This window comes from Oryx dammah, unplaced genomic scaffold (genome assembly GCF_014754425.2).
Source record: "Oryx dammah isolate SB20612 unplaced genomic scaffold, SCBI_Odam_1.1 HiC_scaffold_28, whole genome shotgun sequence".
NCBI lineage: Eukaryota > Metazoa > Chordata > Mammalia > Artiodactyla > Bovidae > Oryx > Oryx dammah.
Genome location: NW_024070212.1, coordinates 48,558,311 through 48,574,462, shown reverse-complemented (window position 1 = coordinate 48,574,462; position 16,152 = coordinate 48,558,311). Strand labels below are relative to the sequence as shown.

The window sequence follows — 16,152 nt, the reverse complement described above, 5'->3', positions numbered from 1 at the left end:
ATACATTTTCACACATCAGAAGGATACAAGTTATATACAACTTCCCATAGATTGTAAACTAGGAGACACTGAAACATATCCAAAGACATAAAACAAGGTTCAAAAATTTCATGGTCTAAAGGTATTGAAATCATAGCATCAGTTCTGTTATCACTGTGGTATTACGTTAGAAATCAATATCAAGAGATATTTGAAAATAACCCATATATTTTCAAGTGCAATGTGACATTTTCCAAGAGAGAGCTTCAACTTAGACATCAAAAGCCTCAATTAAAAAAATAAAAAAGCCTCAATAAAGTTAGACTGAAGAAAACAGAGGGTAATTGCAGAGGAGAAAGCATTTAATGAGAAATTAATGTAAAAATGAGAAATTAATGTTAAAGATACTTTAAAAAAAATCCCATGTATTTGGAAGTTTAATGTCAACTTTTAAATGATGGATGTATCTAAGAAGCCATAACAAGGAAAATTAGAAAATATTTGTAACTGAATGAAAATGAAAAGAGAATTTACCAGCCTTTGTTGCATGTAGCTGAAGCGGCTCAATGCAATTAAATACAATGTGAAGTCTTGAATGAGGTATGAAAACAAATAATGGGCAGCATAAAATTTTGTGAGATTTGAACATCATCTGTACTTTAGTTAATAATACTGTATCACTTGTTAATTTCCTGTGTTTTTTTAAATAACATAGTATTTCTTTATATTCTCAGAATTGGATTAGAAGTTTCAAGCCTTATTCAAATTTTCTTTTTAAATCACTAAGATAATACATTTTTTGGACTTTTACCAGTAATACTAGATGCCAAAATATATAACACTATATCAAAATTTGACTAAATATAAATTAGAACACTAGCATTCTGTTCATACTAAGCCAAACAAGTAGAATCAAAGTGTCATAAATTTAGCTAGGCAAAAATTCACAATTTTTCTAAAATATATATATTTTACATACTATATATATGTTACAAAAGCTTTTCTACTACACTTGATAATGGCTTGAGAAACAACAACAAAAAAAAAGAGAGAAATTGGAAAACATAAACTAAATGAAATGGGAGCATTAACTATGAAATAGAAAACATGAATGAAACTAGATAAAAGTAAAAGATCATCATCATGTAGTTCAGTTGTTTTCAAACATGGCTGTTCATTAGAAATACATCTGGCAGTTTGGAGAAGGGTAGCAATACTTGGGCATTTTTATTTTTCAAAAAATTCCAAGATAATTCTGTTGTGCATCTGGATTTTAAAAAGTAAATACAAGTTTTTCTGTTAAATGGTAATTTCAGTGATATATAATTCTTTTCTGTTGACCAATCATGATACAATGATATTAAGTAAATAACAATTATATAATCATAATACTGAAAGATGTTTATCAGTTTTCATAGTCAATAGCCAGACAAATAATTACAGTTGCAAGCCATAATGGAAACATAATGAACCTCACAATATGAAATAATTACATACAGTTTTGGGCATAGAGTAATATGGTAAGTGGAAGTGCATATGTGCGCATGTTCTCATCTGCCCATCCAGTCTATGTCTTTTGATTGGTGCATTTAATCCATTTATAGTTAAGGTAATTATCACTATGTATGATCCTATGAGTCTTTTCCAACACCACAGTTCAAAAGCATCAATTCTTCGGCACTCAGCTTTCTTCACATTTGGAAAAGACTCTTGAGAGTCCCTTGGACTGCAAGGAGATCCAACCAGTCCATTCTAAAGGAGATCAGTCTTAGATGTTCTTTGGAAGGAATGATGCTAAAGCTGAAACTCCAGGACTTTGGCCACCTCATGCGAAGAGTTGACTCATTGGAAAAGACTGATGCTGGGAGGGATTGGGGGCAGGAGGAGAAGGGGCCGACAGAGGATGAGATGGCTGGATGGCATCACCAACTTGATGGACGTGAGTTTGAGTGAACTCCGGGAGTTGGTGATGGACAGGGAGGCCTGGCATGCTGCAATTCATGGGGTCGCAGAGTCGGACACGACTGAGCAACTGAACTGAACTGAAGGGAGTAAAAGTACACACAGCCAGTTATAGAACTGCTGTGATTTAAGTTACATAGTCATGTTAATGTATGTATTGATGTGACCAAAAGTATGTTTTAATTAGATAGGAGTGGTGAAATATAAGAGATGTGTGCATGTTATGGTAGGCAAGGCGTGGATGGTGTGGGTGATGGGGAAGAGAACTAAATTGTCCTGTTTCATAGGGAGAGGTCAGTAGATAAATTATTTAAAACTTTCTTTTTGGTCATAGGCCTCATATAGCTGATAAACATAGTGGGAGTAAGGGGAAGTAACAGTGATGAATCAGACATTAGCTGAAGGAAAGCCTGGTTTTCTTATTCCTGTGTTTGTGTATTACGTGAACCTTTGAAAGCTATTTGCAAAATTTTGTTTATATGTTCCTGAAGTTTTCAGAGTGACCTTAAAAAAGGTCCAGACTTCTGTCTTATAGGATAAGTGTAAGGGGTGGTATGATTATAGTGATGGTGGTTTTCAGCATGCTTGACAGCTGAGGTTGTTTTGGTATTGATTCTTTTTTTTTTTTTTTTTAATTTATTTTTTTAAAGTTTTTGGCTCCATGGCATGTAGGATTTTAGATTCCTGACCAGACATTGAACCCTGACCCCTGCATTGGAAGTACAGAGTCTTAACCACTGAACTGCCAGGCAAGTCCCCTGGTGTTGATTCTTGATTCATGTTTTTCTTCATGTATTATTTAATCATCTTATATGAAAAAAAAATCAGAGAAGGCAATGGCAACCGACTCCAGTACTCTTGCCTGGAAAATCCCATGGACGGAGGAGCCTGGTGGGCTGCAGTCCATGGGGTCGCTAGGAGTCGGACACGACTGAGAGACTTCACCTTCACTTTTCACTTTCATGCATTGGAGAAGGAAATGGCAACCCACTCCAGTGTTCTTGCCTGGAGAACCCCAGGGATGGCGGAGCCTGGTGGGCTGCCGTCTCTGGGGTCGCACAGAGTCAGACATGACTGAAGCGACTTAGCAGCAGCAGCAGCCTGATCCTATGATCCTGTTGGGCTTCTCTGGTGGCTCTGACGGTAAAGGATCCACCTGTAATGTGGGAGACCCAGGTTCGATCCCTGGATTGGGAAGATCCCCTGGAGAAGAGCATGGCAACCCACTCGAGTATTCTTGTCTGGAGAATCCCCATGGACAAAGGAGCCTGGTGGGCTACAGTCCATGGGGTCACAAAGTATCTGACACGACTGAACAACTAAGCACAGCACAGCACATGATCCTATTACCGTTTTCTGTTTTTCAATTTATTTCTTTATTGAAGGATAGTTGCTTTAAAGAATTTTGTTGCTTTCTGTCAAACCTCAACATGAATCAGCCGTAGGTATAAATATATCCCCTCTCTTTTGAACTTCCCTCCCATCTCCCTCCCCATCCCACCCCTCTAGGTTGATACAGAGTCCCTGTTCGAGTTTCCTGAGCCATACAGCAAATTCTCGTTGGCTACCTGTTTTACGTATGGCCTATTACCATTTTCTTAATTGTTCTGGGTTTATTTTTTGTAGATCTTTTCTTTTGTGTTTCCTGCCTAGAGAAGTTCCTTTAGTATTTGTTGTAACGTTGTTTTGGTGATGCTGAATTCTCTTAATTTTGCTTCTCTGGAAAACTTTGGATTTCTCAATCAAATCTGAATGAGAGTCTTGCTGGATAGATTATTCTTGGTTGTAGGTTCTTGCCTCTCATCACTTTTAATGTATCATGCCATTCCCTTCTGGCTTGGAGAGTTTCTGTTGAGAAATCAGCTGATAACCTGATGGGAGTTCCCTTGAGTATTATTTGTCATTTTTCCCTTATTGCTTTTAATATTTTATCTTTGTCTTTAACTTTTATCGGTTTAATTATTGTGTGTCTCGGTGTGTTTCTCCTTGAGTTTATTTTGCCTGGGACTCTGCATTTCCTGGACTTGGTTGACGATTTCCTCTCCCATATTGAGGGAGTTTTCAGCTGTTTTCTCCAGATATTTTCTTGGGTCCCTTCTCTCTCTTTTTCTGGGACTGGTATAATGCAGATGTTGGTGCATTAACTTAGACTGTCTTCATTTTTCTTTTTTCATTCTATTTTTTATATTCTGTTTTGTGGCAGTGATTTCCACCATTCTGTCTTCCAGGTCACTTACCTGTTCTTCTGCCTCTGTTATTGATTCCTTCTAGTGCATTGTTCATCTCTGCTTGTTTATCCTTAGTTCTTCCAGACCTTTGGTAAACATTTCTTACATCATTGTTTTCCTGAGATCCTGGATCATCATCACTATCATTAGAAAATGCAAGATTATATTAAAAAAGATTTTTTACTGGTTTTGAGTATATATGTAATTTTTCAGATAGACTCTTGGTAGTTATTCACCCCTATTGATCATGGCAGTTTATTCTTGAATTTGGAATTAATATCAGTATTGATTCATAGAAATAATTTAATATTAGTTCAAATTGCCAATATGTATGATTAACATTGTCAGCTAAGACCTTAAAAAAGACCAACCCCACTGATAGTTGTGAAGCAATAAATGATTTTATAGTAAAATGGAAGTTATTGAAAAGCAAAGAAACTCAATTATTACTATAGAAATACTTGTAATTATTATGCTGAGCACTTAAATTCCTTTTATAAAATGTTTGATATTGACTTACCTGGTGGTCCAGTTGCTAAGACTCTGCACTCCCAGCACTCAGGGCCTCAGTTCTATCCCTGGTCAGGAAACTAGATCTCACATACCACAAGTGAGTTCTCAATCTGCAACTAAAGATCCCATGTGTGGCAACTAAGACCCAGCACAGCCAAATACATGATTTTTTTTTTTTTAATGCTTGATATTCATAGTACTATAGGAAAGTTGAATAAACAGAATCCAAAATTATGTTTCAGGTGAACCCTGTATACTTTTATTGAAATAGTAATATACTTAGTGTTCTAGGGATTTATATAACATTTATACAAAATTATAAAACCTCATTGCAAAAAATTGAATCTAAAAATTTTAAAGATTCTGCATAGTATATCTCTGTCACTTGTTAGTAGTAATCTCTGCTCACTTGTTAGATATTACCAATGAGATAAATACAGTGGTATTGCACTTATCAATTATTCAGAAGTGTGTAAATTCAGCTACTTAGAAAGTTGTCAAAATATTCTCAGAATAGCTGCAATTCTCAAATGAACTATAGATACATAGATCTTAGAACGTGTACCATGATTAACCAGGATAGCATGCAGAAGGTAGAATTTCTTTGTTTTCTGACACCAACTCTGCAAGTCAATTTTAACTGGCTCTAAGATCTAGTTTGGAGAGAGAAAGAAGAAAAACTAAGAGAAGAGCAGAAGCTGGCATAAATTTAACAATTAGAAGTAACTATAAATCGGAGAAGGCAATTGCACCCCACTCCAGTACTCTTGCCTGGAAAATCCCATAGACGGAGGAGCCTGGTAGGCTGCAGTCCATGGGGTCACGAAGACTCTGACTGGACTGAGCAACTTCACTTTCAAATGTAACGATTAGAAGTAACTATAAATAGTGGAAAGCTATTCACTGAAAGCAGTAGTAAATGACAGAGAACAGAAATAGAAGTGAGGGAGAAGAGAAGAACACTGAGGCATCTGATCTTTTCAGTTTAATAGCCTAAAAAGTACCCAAGTATTTGAGTGTGTCTGGAGTAAGGGCAAAGGTAAATCCATTTCTGAAGGCCATAAAACATCAGTGTATTATGGCCTGCTACAGTAAGGATCACAACAGTGAGCTGCTTTGAGTTTTAAGAAAAAGTTGAATTATGTTTAATATATTTGGTTTACTACATTTCTTCATGAAAGTTAGGTGTTGAACTCTGAGTTAAATGGAATCCTGCTTATCTGAGATACCACATTTCTTAGTGTGACTGGGTAACACACAGAAGTTTAAAAGAAACTTAAACTGCACATGACCTTATATATGTGAACTTTATAGTTATTTCATTAAATAATTGTGGTTATAACAATGTGAATACAAAATTTGCTTGAAAAAATTGGCACTTCTGCCACTTACAAATCAAGTTTGCCTAGAATAAAGTGGTATAAAGACAGCAGAAGTGAAATATGCATTTTGTAATGCACACTGTTGTTATGACAGTTTTAGCTATAAGCACAGTATTTTTTTTTTAATTTATTTATTTTTAATTTTTACTTTACAATTCTGTATTGGTTTTGGCATAGATTGACATGAATCCACCACAGGTGTACATGCGTTCCCAAACATGAACCCCCCTCCCACCCCCCTCCCCACAACATTTCTCTGGGTCATCCCCGCGCATCAGCCCCAAGCGTGCCATATCCTGCATCAGACATAGACTGGCAATTCGATTCTTACATGATATTATACATGTTTCAGTGCCATTCTCCCAAATCTTCACACCCTCTCCCTCTCCCTCTGAGTCCAAAAGTCCGCTATACACATCTGTAAGCACAGTATTTTTAGAAAGAATGGAAACTATCAGTTTAAAAGTGACTGGTTTAGGAATTTGCATCTTATGGATACCTTTAAGAAAAGGAGAATGTATTTGAACAGGGAACTATTATATATATTATATAACTTTTGAAATTAAAATGTCCTCCCTTTATTTTTTTGACTTGAGCACTTTTCAGTCTCAATTCTTGGGATCCCTGAGTTGGGTCACAGGACACAAATGAAGGACATGGAGAAACAGAAATGAAAAGTTTATTTAATAAGGATTGATTTATTAAACATTAATTATTTAAAGGCTTTAAAATTTTTCTAGTAAAGATTTTTTGTGATGATGATATATACAGCAGAGAAGCTAATCTACATTTATTTCCCATTACAAATTCTGAAGGACATTATTTTTTGTGTGTATATATGTTAGATTGAGAAATGATTGTGTACCTTTTTATACTTTTGCAAAAAAATTTTATATGTAAGTTTTCAGTCTTTAATAGAAATTTATATTGTCATCAATATTAAGAAAAATTCTATAAGGAACATACAGTTTTCATGGAATTCCTTATATAGTTTAAACATAATGCTGATGACTATAGTTAATTGTCCCAAAATGAAGGGTTTTAACGTAGTTTCAGCTATGTAGTTTTAGTTGTTATAAAAGAATTTCTGTACTGTACTAGAACCAAGTTTAACTTAGATGACTTCTAAGTCTGTGATTTTCTAAGTAATTCATTTATTTAACAGATATGTAATCAGCACCTACTATGTACCTATTTTTCTATAGGAATCAGAATTAACCAGATTACAAGCCAAAATTTCTGGACATGAAAGGGCAGAAGACATCAAATTTCTACCAGCCCCTTTTACATCTCCAGTAGAAATCACGCCTGATATTCAAGATTCAAAGTTAGCTAAGCATTCTCACACAGCTTTTTTCAAGTGTAGAAAACTACGTCGCTCTATTAGTGCCAGTGATCTTAGTTTCAGAACTCATAGTGATGAAGATCTTTCTGAAGAATTACTACAAGACTTAAAAAAAATGCAATTGGAACAACCTTCAACGTTAGAAGAAAGCCAGAGAGATCCAACTTATGCCCAGTCAGACTCATTTAAACCTCTCACATATGATGATAATTCTGAGAATAATGACTTCAGTACTCTGAGTGGAATGCTAAGATACATAAACAAAGAAGTGCGACTATTAAAAAAATCTTCTATGCAAACAGGTGCTGGTTCAACTCAGGTATGTATTTCATACGTTAGAAGTTACAATGATTTGTCTCCAATGAGGATCATTTTCTTTTTTTAAGGAAAAAATGCATACATTTAAATAAAGTACTCATGTCATTAGGTGATGTGCACAATTATTCAAAGTGTGAGAAAACTCCTTAATGGTTAAGTTCAAAATGCTTTTACCTAGACAAGTAGAGTTGAAAATTTAGCTTTGAAAATTAATTTTTGTTAAAATAGACTAATATTTGATTAAGTATAATCTCTATACTTGATTAAAGACTAACTCTACCTCATATTAGGAAAGTATTTTGAACTCCAGAGTACTGGAGAATGTTTTTTTGGAGTGCTAAAATTAGTTGTGTTCCTAGACTTCCTGGAAACCATTCTAGTAAAGATTATTCAGGTAGCCTTTTGTTTTGGTCATAGGCTTCCATAGTGACTCAGAATATCGCATTCACATGATTTTTCTACTTCCATTATTTCTTAAACATACCATACTGAAGAGGCAACTTTATCGCTGCTACACATATATTACAGACAACTCGACATTGTTTGTAAGCAGTTAATCTATAGTTTGCACACAGAAATAAAGATTTCTTTCAGGTAATTTCACCTTTTTTGAAATGTCCATTTTCCTCATTTCAAACATATCAAAGTAGGTTTGGTGGCCTAAAATGTTTAAAAAGTGTTTTTTGAATGGATTCAAGACAGACTCAGTTCAGTTCAGTTCAGTTGCTCAGTTGTGTCCGACTCTTTGCAACCCCATGGACTGCAGTACGCCAGGCCTCCCTGTCCATCACCAGCTCCTGGAGTCCACCCAAACCCATCTCGATCGAGTTGGTGATGCCATCTAACCATCTCATCCTCTGTCGTGCCCTTCTCTTCCTGCCCTTAATCTTTCTCAGCATCAGGGTCTTTTCCAGTGAGTCAGCTCTTCACATCAGGTGGCCAAAGTATTGGAGTTTCAGCTTCAACATCAGTCCTTCCAATGAATATTCAGGACTGATATCCTTTAGCATAGACTGGTTGGATCTCCTTGTAGTACAAGGGACTCTCAAGAGTCTTCTCCAACACCACAGTTCAAAAGCATCAATTCTTCAGCACTCAGCTTTCTTTATAGTCCAACTCTCACATCCATACATGACCACTGGAAAAACCATGGCCTTGACTAGATGGGCCATTTGTTGGCAAAGTAATGTCTCTGCTTTTGAATATGCTATCTAGGTTGGTCATACCTTTCTTTTTAAGGAGTAAGCGTCTTTTAATTTCATGGCTGCAATCACCATCTGCAGTGATTTTGGAGCCAAAAAAAAAAAAAAGTCTGACACTGTTTCCACTGTTTACCCATCTATTTCCCATGAAGTAATGGGACCAGATGCCATGATCTTCATTTTCTGAATGTTGAGCTTTAAGCCAACTTTTTCACTCTTCTCTTTCACTTTCATCAAGAGACTCTTTAGTTCTTTACTTTCTGCCATAAGGGTGGTGTCATCTGCATATCTGAGGTTATTGATATTTCTCCCGGCAATCTTGATTCCAGCTTGTGCTTCCTCCAGCCCAGCGTTTCTCATGATGTACTCTGCATATAAGTTAAATAAGCAGGGTGACAATATACAGTCTTGACGTACTCCTTTCCCTATTGAGAACCAGTTTGTTGTTCCATGTCCAGTTCTAACTGTTGCTTCCTGACCTGCATACAGGCTTCTCAAGAGGCAGGTCAGGTGGTCTGGTATTCCCATCTCTTTCAGAATTTTCCACAGTTTATTGTGATCCACACAGTCCAAGCCTTTGGCATAGTCAATAAAGCAGAAATAGATGTTTTTCTGGAACTCTCTTGCTTTTTCAATGATCCAGCAGATGTTGGCAATTTGATCTCTGATTCCTCTGCCTTTTCTAAAACCAGCTTGAACATATGGAAGTTCACTGTTCACATATAGCTGAATCCTGGCTTGGAGAACTTTAAGCATTATTTTACTGGCGTGTGAGATGAGTGCAATTGTGCAGTAGTTTGAGCATTCTTTGACATTGCCTCTCTTTGGGATTGAAATGAAAACTGACCTTTTCCAGTCCTGTGGCCACTGCTGAGTTTTCCAAATTTGTTGGCATATCGAGTGCAGCACTTTCACAGCGTCATCTTTCAGGATTTGAAATAGCTCCACTGGAATTCCATCACCTCCACTAGCTTTGTCACAGTGTTGGAGCTTTTATTCATTTCTCCACATCCTTCCTTACATGATTCAAAAGAGCTTAATTTGGAACTCCCTGTTGGCCTGTAGGGCTTCCCTGACGGCTCAGATGGTAAAGAATTTGCCTGCGATGAGGGAGACCTAGGTTCAATCCCCGGGTTAGGAAGATCCCCTAGAGGAGGAAGTGGCAATCCCACTCCAGTATTGTTGCCTGGAGAATCCCCATGGGCAGAGGAGCCTGGCAGGTTACAGTCCATGGGGTCGCAAAGAGTCAGATGTGACTGAGCGACTAAACACAGCGGCTAGCCTAGTGGTTAGGATTCCAGGCTTTTACTGGATTCATCCCCTGATCAAAGAATTGAGATCCCACATTGTTAGTTTCCTTTCTTGGATTTTCTTAATGGTTAATTATTTTGTCAGTTCCATTCACAATAAAGCCTCTAGCGGAGTAGTATTTTGCTTTCAGTTTGACAAAAGCTTCAAAAACTCTAAAAAGTTACACACACATACAATTTTGAACACAATTTCGAGAGTTCACACAAATGTCAAGGTAAAAACTCCTGCTTTAAAGCAGTGGAAGTGTTGTGAGTTAATTAGCTGATTTACAGTTTATTAGGAATTTGAAAGAAGTATTGTTTATCCATTTTGTTTTTTTTAAAAAAAAAAGCAGTTTTCAAAATATGGTCTGTATACCATGCAGTAAGATGAAAAATAAGAATTGAGAAAATCAGTGATTAGGTAACAATTAAAAATGAAAGGAAAAAAAGGATGAAGTGGGAGTACAAATAAATACTTAGAGACATGATAACATTTTCAAATTCCTAGCCCAGGTAAAGATCAAGATATGACAAGAATATTTGACCTGTAGTTTTAGAATTTCCTGAGATATTTCCCTCTATTTTTCTACTTCTCTATATTGTGCTACTTCTTTGTACAACCATTTCTGTCCTATCTTTTTCTTTTCCTGCTCTGTTTTTCTCTCTTCTCTCTTTTTTCTCTCTTCTGTTTTTCATTGACTTTTATCAATTTAATTTAATCTTTCACTCCCTCCTGACTGCCCCCCAACCAGAATTATTTACTTTTTCCATCCATGCAATCCATTACTGACTTTCTGATTCTTGTTTTTCAATTGACTAAATATTCTCCACTCTTGTTTTAAATTATGCCCCTGATTATTATAGTGGATTTTTAATGTTAAATCATGATTTCAAATAATAATCTATTACTTTGCATTTTTCCAGGGAGAAAATTTATAGTTAAAAGAAGATGCTGATGTGATGAAAAGTGGAATTTTTGGTACCGTGTAGTGTTTACTTATTATATGTAGTTCCTACTTCATATAAAGTGGTATTTTATTGCTTTTAAATAAATTTTATATTTTAAGATTTTTAAAGAAAGTTTTTTCTTTTAAAGCTTACTTATACTTTTTGTGAAAATTAATTCAATTTATTCATTATTCTGGTTTGAACTTGCTACTTTCCTTTTATCTTTTACTTAGAAATCATTATTAAAATGCATAAGTACATTGAATAACTTATATTCTCAATCAGACTCCCATATTATTTGCTTATTTTTCTAGTGATACTTTATTTTTAAAAGAAGTAATATGAATTTAGAGCTCATTCTGCCACAGGTTCATAATTGTACTAATAATGGCTAACTTTTGTTAAATGTTTACCACTTATCAGGCACTATTTTAGGCTCTTCATATTTGTTGACTCATTTAATCCACATAACAATCTTCCACATAACAGTTCCAGACCATTGCAATAAAGCAGTAAACAAATTAAATCACAGTAAAGAAACATAATTTGTTATGTTTACATAACTATGTATGTTAGTCTCTGTAGCATTATATCTAAAAAAAAATCAATGTACATGCCTTAATTTTAAAATGCTTTTATTACTAAAAAATGCTAACTATTACCTGAGCCTTCAGCAAGTCATAATCTTTTTTCTGCTGAAGGATCTTGCCTCTCTCTTGGTGGTTGCTGAATGTTGGGGGTGGCTGTGGCAATTTCTTGAAATAAGACAACAATGAAGATTGTGACATTGATTGACTCGCTCTTTAACAAACAATTCTCTGTAACATACAATGCTGTTTGATAACATTACCAACAGTAGGACTTCTTTCAGAACTGGACTCAATTCTTTCACATCCCACTTTATCAGCTAAGTTTATGTAATATTATAAGTCCTTTGTTGTCATTTCAGCAAGCCTTACAGCATCTTCACCAGGAGTAGGTTCTGTTCCAAGAAACTACTCTCTTTGCTCATCCATAAGAAGTAACCATTCTTTAATCTTGAGATTGTGGCAGTTTCATCAAAACTTCATTTCGGTTAGGTTGCTCAGTCGTGTCCAACTCTTTGCGACCCCATGGACTACAGCACATCAGGCTTCCGTGTCCATCAGTAGCTCCTGGAGCTTGCTCAAACTCACGTCCATTGAGTCGGTGATACCATCCAACCGTCTCATCTTCTGTCATCCCCTTCTCCTCCCGCCTTCAGTCTTTCTCAGCATCAGGGTCATTTCCAAGGAGTCAGTTCTTCTCATCAGGTGGCCAAAGTATTGGAGCTTCAGCTTCAGCATTAGTCCTTCCAATAAATATTCAAGACTGATTTCCTTCAGGATTGAGTGGTTGGATCTCCTTGCAGTCCCAGGAATTCTCAAGAGTCTTCTCCAACACCATAGTTCAAAAGCATCAATTCTTAAGCACTCAACGCTCTTTATAGTCCAACTCTCACATCCATACACAGAGAAGGCAATGGCACCCCACTCCAGTACTCTTGCCTGGAGAATCCCAGGGATGGAGGAGCCTGGTGGGATGCTGTCATTGGGGTCGCACATGACTGAAGTGATTTAGCAGCAGCAGCACATCCATACATGACTACTGGAAAAACCATAGCTTTGACTAGACAGACCTTTGATGGCAAAGTAATGTCTCTGCTTTTTAATATGCTGTCTAGGTTGGTTATAGCTTTTCTTCCAAGGAGCAAACATCTTTTAATTTCATGGCTTCAGTCTCCATCTGCAGTGATTTTGGAGCCCAAGAAAATAAAGTCTGTCACTGTTTCCATTGTTTCCCCATCTATTTGCCATGAAGTGATGGGACTGGATGCCATGATCTTCGTTTTTTGAATGTTGAGTTTTAAGCCAGCTTTTTCACTCTCCTCTCACTTTCATCAAGAGGCTCTTTAGTTCTTTGCTTTCTGCCATAAGGTTGGTGTCATCTGCGTATCTGAGGTTATTGATATTTCTCCCGGCAATCTTAATTCCAACTTGTGCTTCATCCAGCTTGGCATTTCACATGATGTACTCTGCATAAGTTAAATAAGCAGGGTGACAATATACAGCCTTGACATACTTCAGGCTCCACTTCTAATTCTAGTTCTCCTGCTGCTTCCCCCACTAAAGTCTAAACACCTCCAAGTCATCCAAGAGGGTTGGGATTAACTTCTTCCAAATTCCTGTGAATGTTGATATTTTGACTCAGTAATGATATTTTGAATCAGTAATGTTCTTAATGTTATTTAGCATAGTGAATCCTTTCTGGAAGATTTTCAGTTTCCTTTGCCTAGATTCATCAGAGGAATCACTCAGCTATAGCCTTAGAAAACTTTTATTTCTCAAGTAATAACTCTTTGAAAGTAGAAATTGCTCCTTGATCTCTTGGGCTACCGAATGGATGTTGTGTTAAACAGCCATAAAGACAACATTAATCTGATTGTACATCTCCATCCAAGCTCTTGGTGGCCAAGTCCTTTGTAAATGAGCAGTAGTAAAGATTTCTTGAAAGAAATCTTTTTTCTGAGCAGTAGGTCACAACGGTTGGATTCAGATATTCAGTAAACCATGTTGTAGACAGATGTATTGCCATCCAGGATTTATTGTTGCATTTACAGAGCACAGGCAGAGTAAATTTAGCATAATTTTTAAGGGCTATGGGATTTTCAGAATGGAAAATGAGCATTGGCTTCAAGTCACCATCTGCGTTAGCCCCTAACAGAAGGTGAGCCAGTCTTTGCAGCTTTGAAGCCAGGTACTGACTTCTCCTATCTATCTATGAAAGACCTGCATGGTATCTTCTTTCAATCAAAGGCTATTTGGTCTACTTTCAAAGTCTGTTGTTTAGTGTGCCACTTTCATTATCTTAGCTAGATCTTCTTAACTAAGTGACTTGCTGCAGCTTTTGTTATACATCAGTACTTGCTGCTTCACCTTGTAATTTGATGTGGGGAGGTGGCATCTTCCCTTAACCTCATGAACAAGCCTCTGCTGGCTTCAAACTTTTTTTCTGCAGCTTCCTCACCTCTCAACCTCTTAAAAATTGATGAGCATTCGGGCCTTGATTAAGAGTTGGATGTGACTGAGCAACTAAGCACAGCACAGCACAGGGCCTTGATTAGGCTTTGGCTTAAGGGAATGCTGTGTCTGGTTTGATTTTCTATTCAAGTCACTAAAACTTTTTTCATATCAACAATTAGTAACATAAAGTACTGAGGAAAAAATTTAATGTGAGACATGAAACTTGTATATTAAAAAGTTCAAAACATTGCTAAGACAAGGATTTAAAGAAATAGAGAATATATATCATATGCTTGGTGTTCATTATTGCTAAGATGTCAGTTCTCTCCCAAACTGATTAATATATAGATTCAGTGCAGACCCAAACAGAATTCCAGTAGGGTTTTTTTCTTTTTCTTTAAAGAAGTCAACAAGCTGATTCTAACAGTTAATTGGGAATGTTAAGGACTTAGAGTAGACAAATAATCTTGAAAAAGAACAGGGTTGGAAGACTTACACTGTGCTACCTAATTTCAAGAATTATTATAAAATTACAGTTCAGTAGATCAAAAAATGAGCTCATAAATGTATCAGTGGAACAGAACAGATTATATATTTATATGATTTAATATATATTTACATATACCATATGTAAAGGTATATTTTTAATTGATTTTCAGCAAGGCACGAAAGTAATTCAATTTTGCAAGGAAAGTCCTCAACCAATAATGATGGAATTTTTGGAGAAACCAAAGGGCAAAAAATAGTCTCAACCTCTACCTTGTATTTTTAAAATTAAGTTAGGGTGGGTCATAGACCTAAATGTAGAAGCTAAAACTAAAAAAATTCTAGAAGAAACAGAATAACCTCATGACTCTGAAGTATGTAGAAATTTCTTAGGACCCAAAAAGCACTAGTTATAAAAATTAATAAATGAGTTGATCAAAATTAAAAACTTCTTTCAAACCTCTCACCATTAAGAAAATGAGAGCTTCATTGGTGACTCAGTGCCAAAGAATCTACCTGCCAATGCAGGAGACACGGATATGATCCTTAATCTAGGAAGATCCCACATGCTGCGAAGCAACTACGCCCATGTGCCACAACTATTGAGCCTGTGCTCTAGAGCCTGGGAGCTACAACTACTGAGCCCATGTGTCGCAACTACTGAAGTGCATGCTCCCTATAGCCCGTGCTTGCAAGAGAAGCCACCACAATGAGAATCCCACTCAGTGCTACTAGAAAGTAACCTCCACTTGACACAACTAGAGAAAAGCCTGCACAGCTAAAGCCCGCTTTAATAAAATAAATTATTTTTAAAAATGAAGATGCATACTACAGAGCAAGAACTATAAATATATGAGACGTAAAACTTGTACTCAAAAATTTTTTAAGAAAAAAACAATATAAATTAAAAAATATTTAATCCCAATTTAAAAATAAGTAAAAGACTTAGATACTTCACAGAATAATATATGTGAGTGGTCAAGTGAACATTTAAAAGTATTCAACATCTTCATTCATTAAGAAAATGAAAATAAAACCACAACAGGCTACCCATTAGAATAGCTAATATTAACAAATGAACAACAAAAATGAATAGCTAATATTAAAGTGACTGGTAACACAAAGTGATGTGGAATATCTAGAATCACTTTGGAAAATTATTTGGCAGTTTTAATTTCTGCTTACATCTATTATATGATCCAGCAGTACCATTCCTGGGTATTTAGGGAAATGAAATATTTGTCCACCAAAAGACTTGTACATTAATGTTCATAGTATCTTTTCTCATTTGTAGCCAAAAACTAGAAAAACTATAGTCCATGAATAGAAGAATGAATAGGCAACTTGATACCTTCATACATTTAAATACTATTAGAAGAATAAACTCTTGTTATACAGGATAACAGATAAGTTTCAAAAACATATTGAATGAAAAAAGCTATATGTAAAACTAAAT

General features: G+C 36.0%; 1 protein-coding gene across 7 annotated transcripts in view; it reads left to right on the top strand.

Annotated features, from left to right (window-relative positions):
• The window catches only part of CCDC18 (coiled-coil domain containing 18), a 107,870-nt gene extending 96,573 nt beyond the window's left edge, over positions 1 to 11,297 (top strand). For 5 of the 7 annotated variants that reach the window (XM_040232278.1, XM_040232279.1, XM_040232281.1 and 2 more), the window contains 2 exons: positions 7,270 to 7,728; positions 11,146 to 11,291. In XM_040232278.1, the coding sequence (XP_040088212.1) occupies positions 7,270 to 7,728; positions 11,146 to 11,160 (474 nt within the window). In that variant the 3' untranslated portion in view covers positions 11,161 to 11,291. Of the gene's footprint in view, positions 1 to 7,269; positions 7,729 to 11,145 lie in introns of all 7 variants that reach the window. The other 2 variants (XM_040232280.1, XM_040232277.1) reach the window with 1 other exon arrangement.
• Positions 11,298 to 16,152: the final 4,855 nt, after the last annotated feature.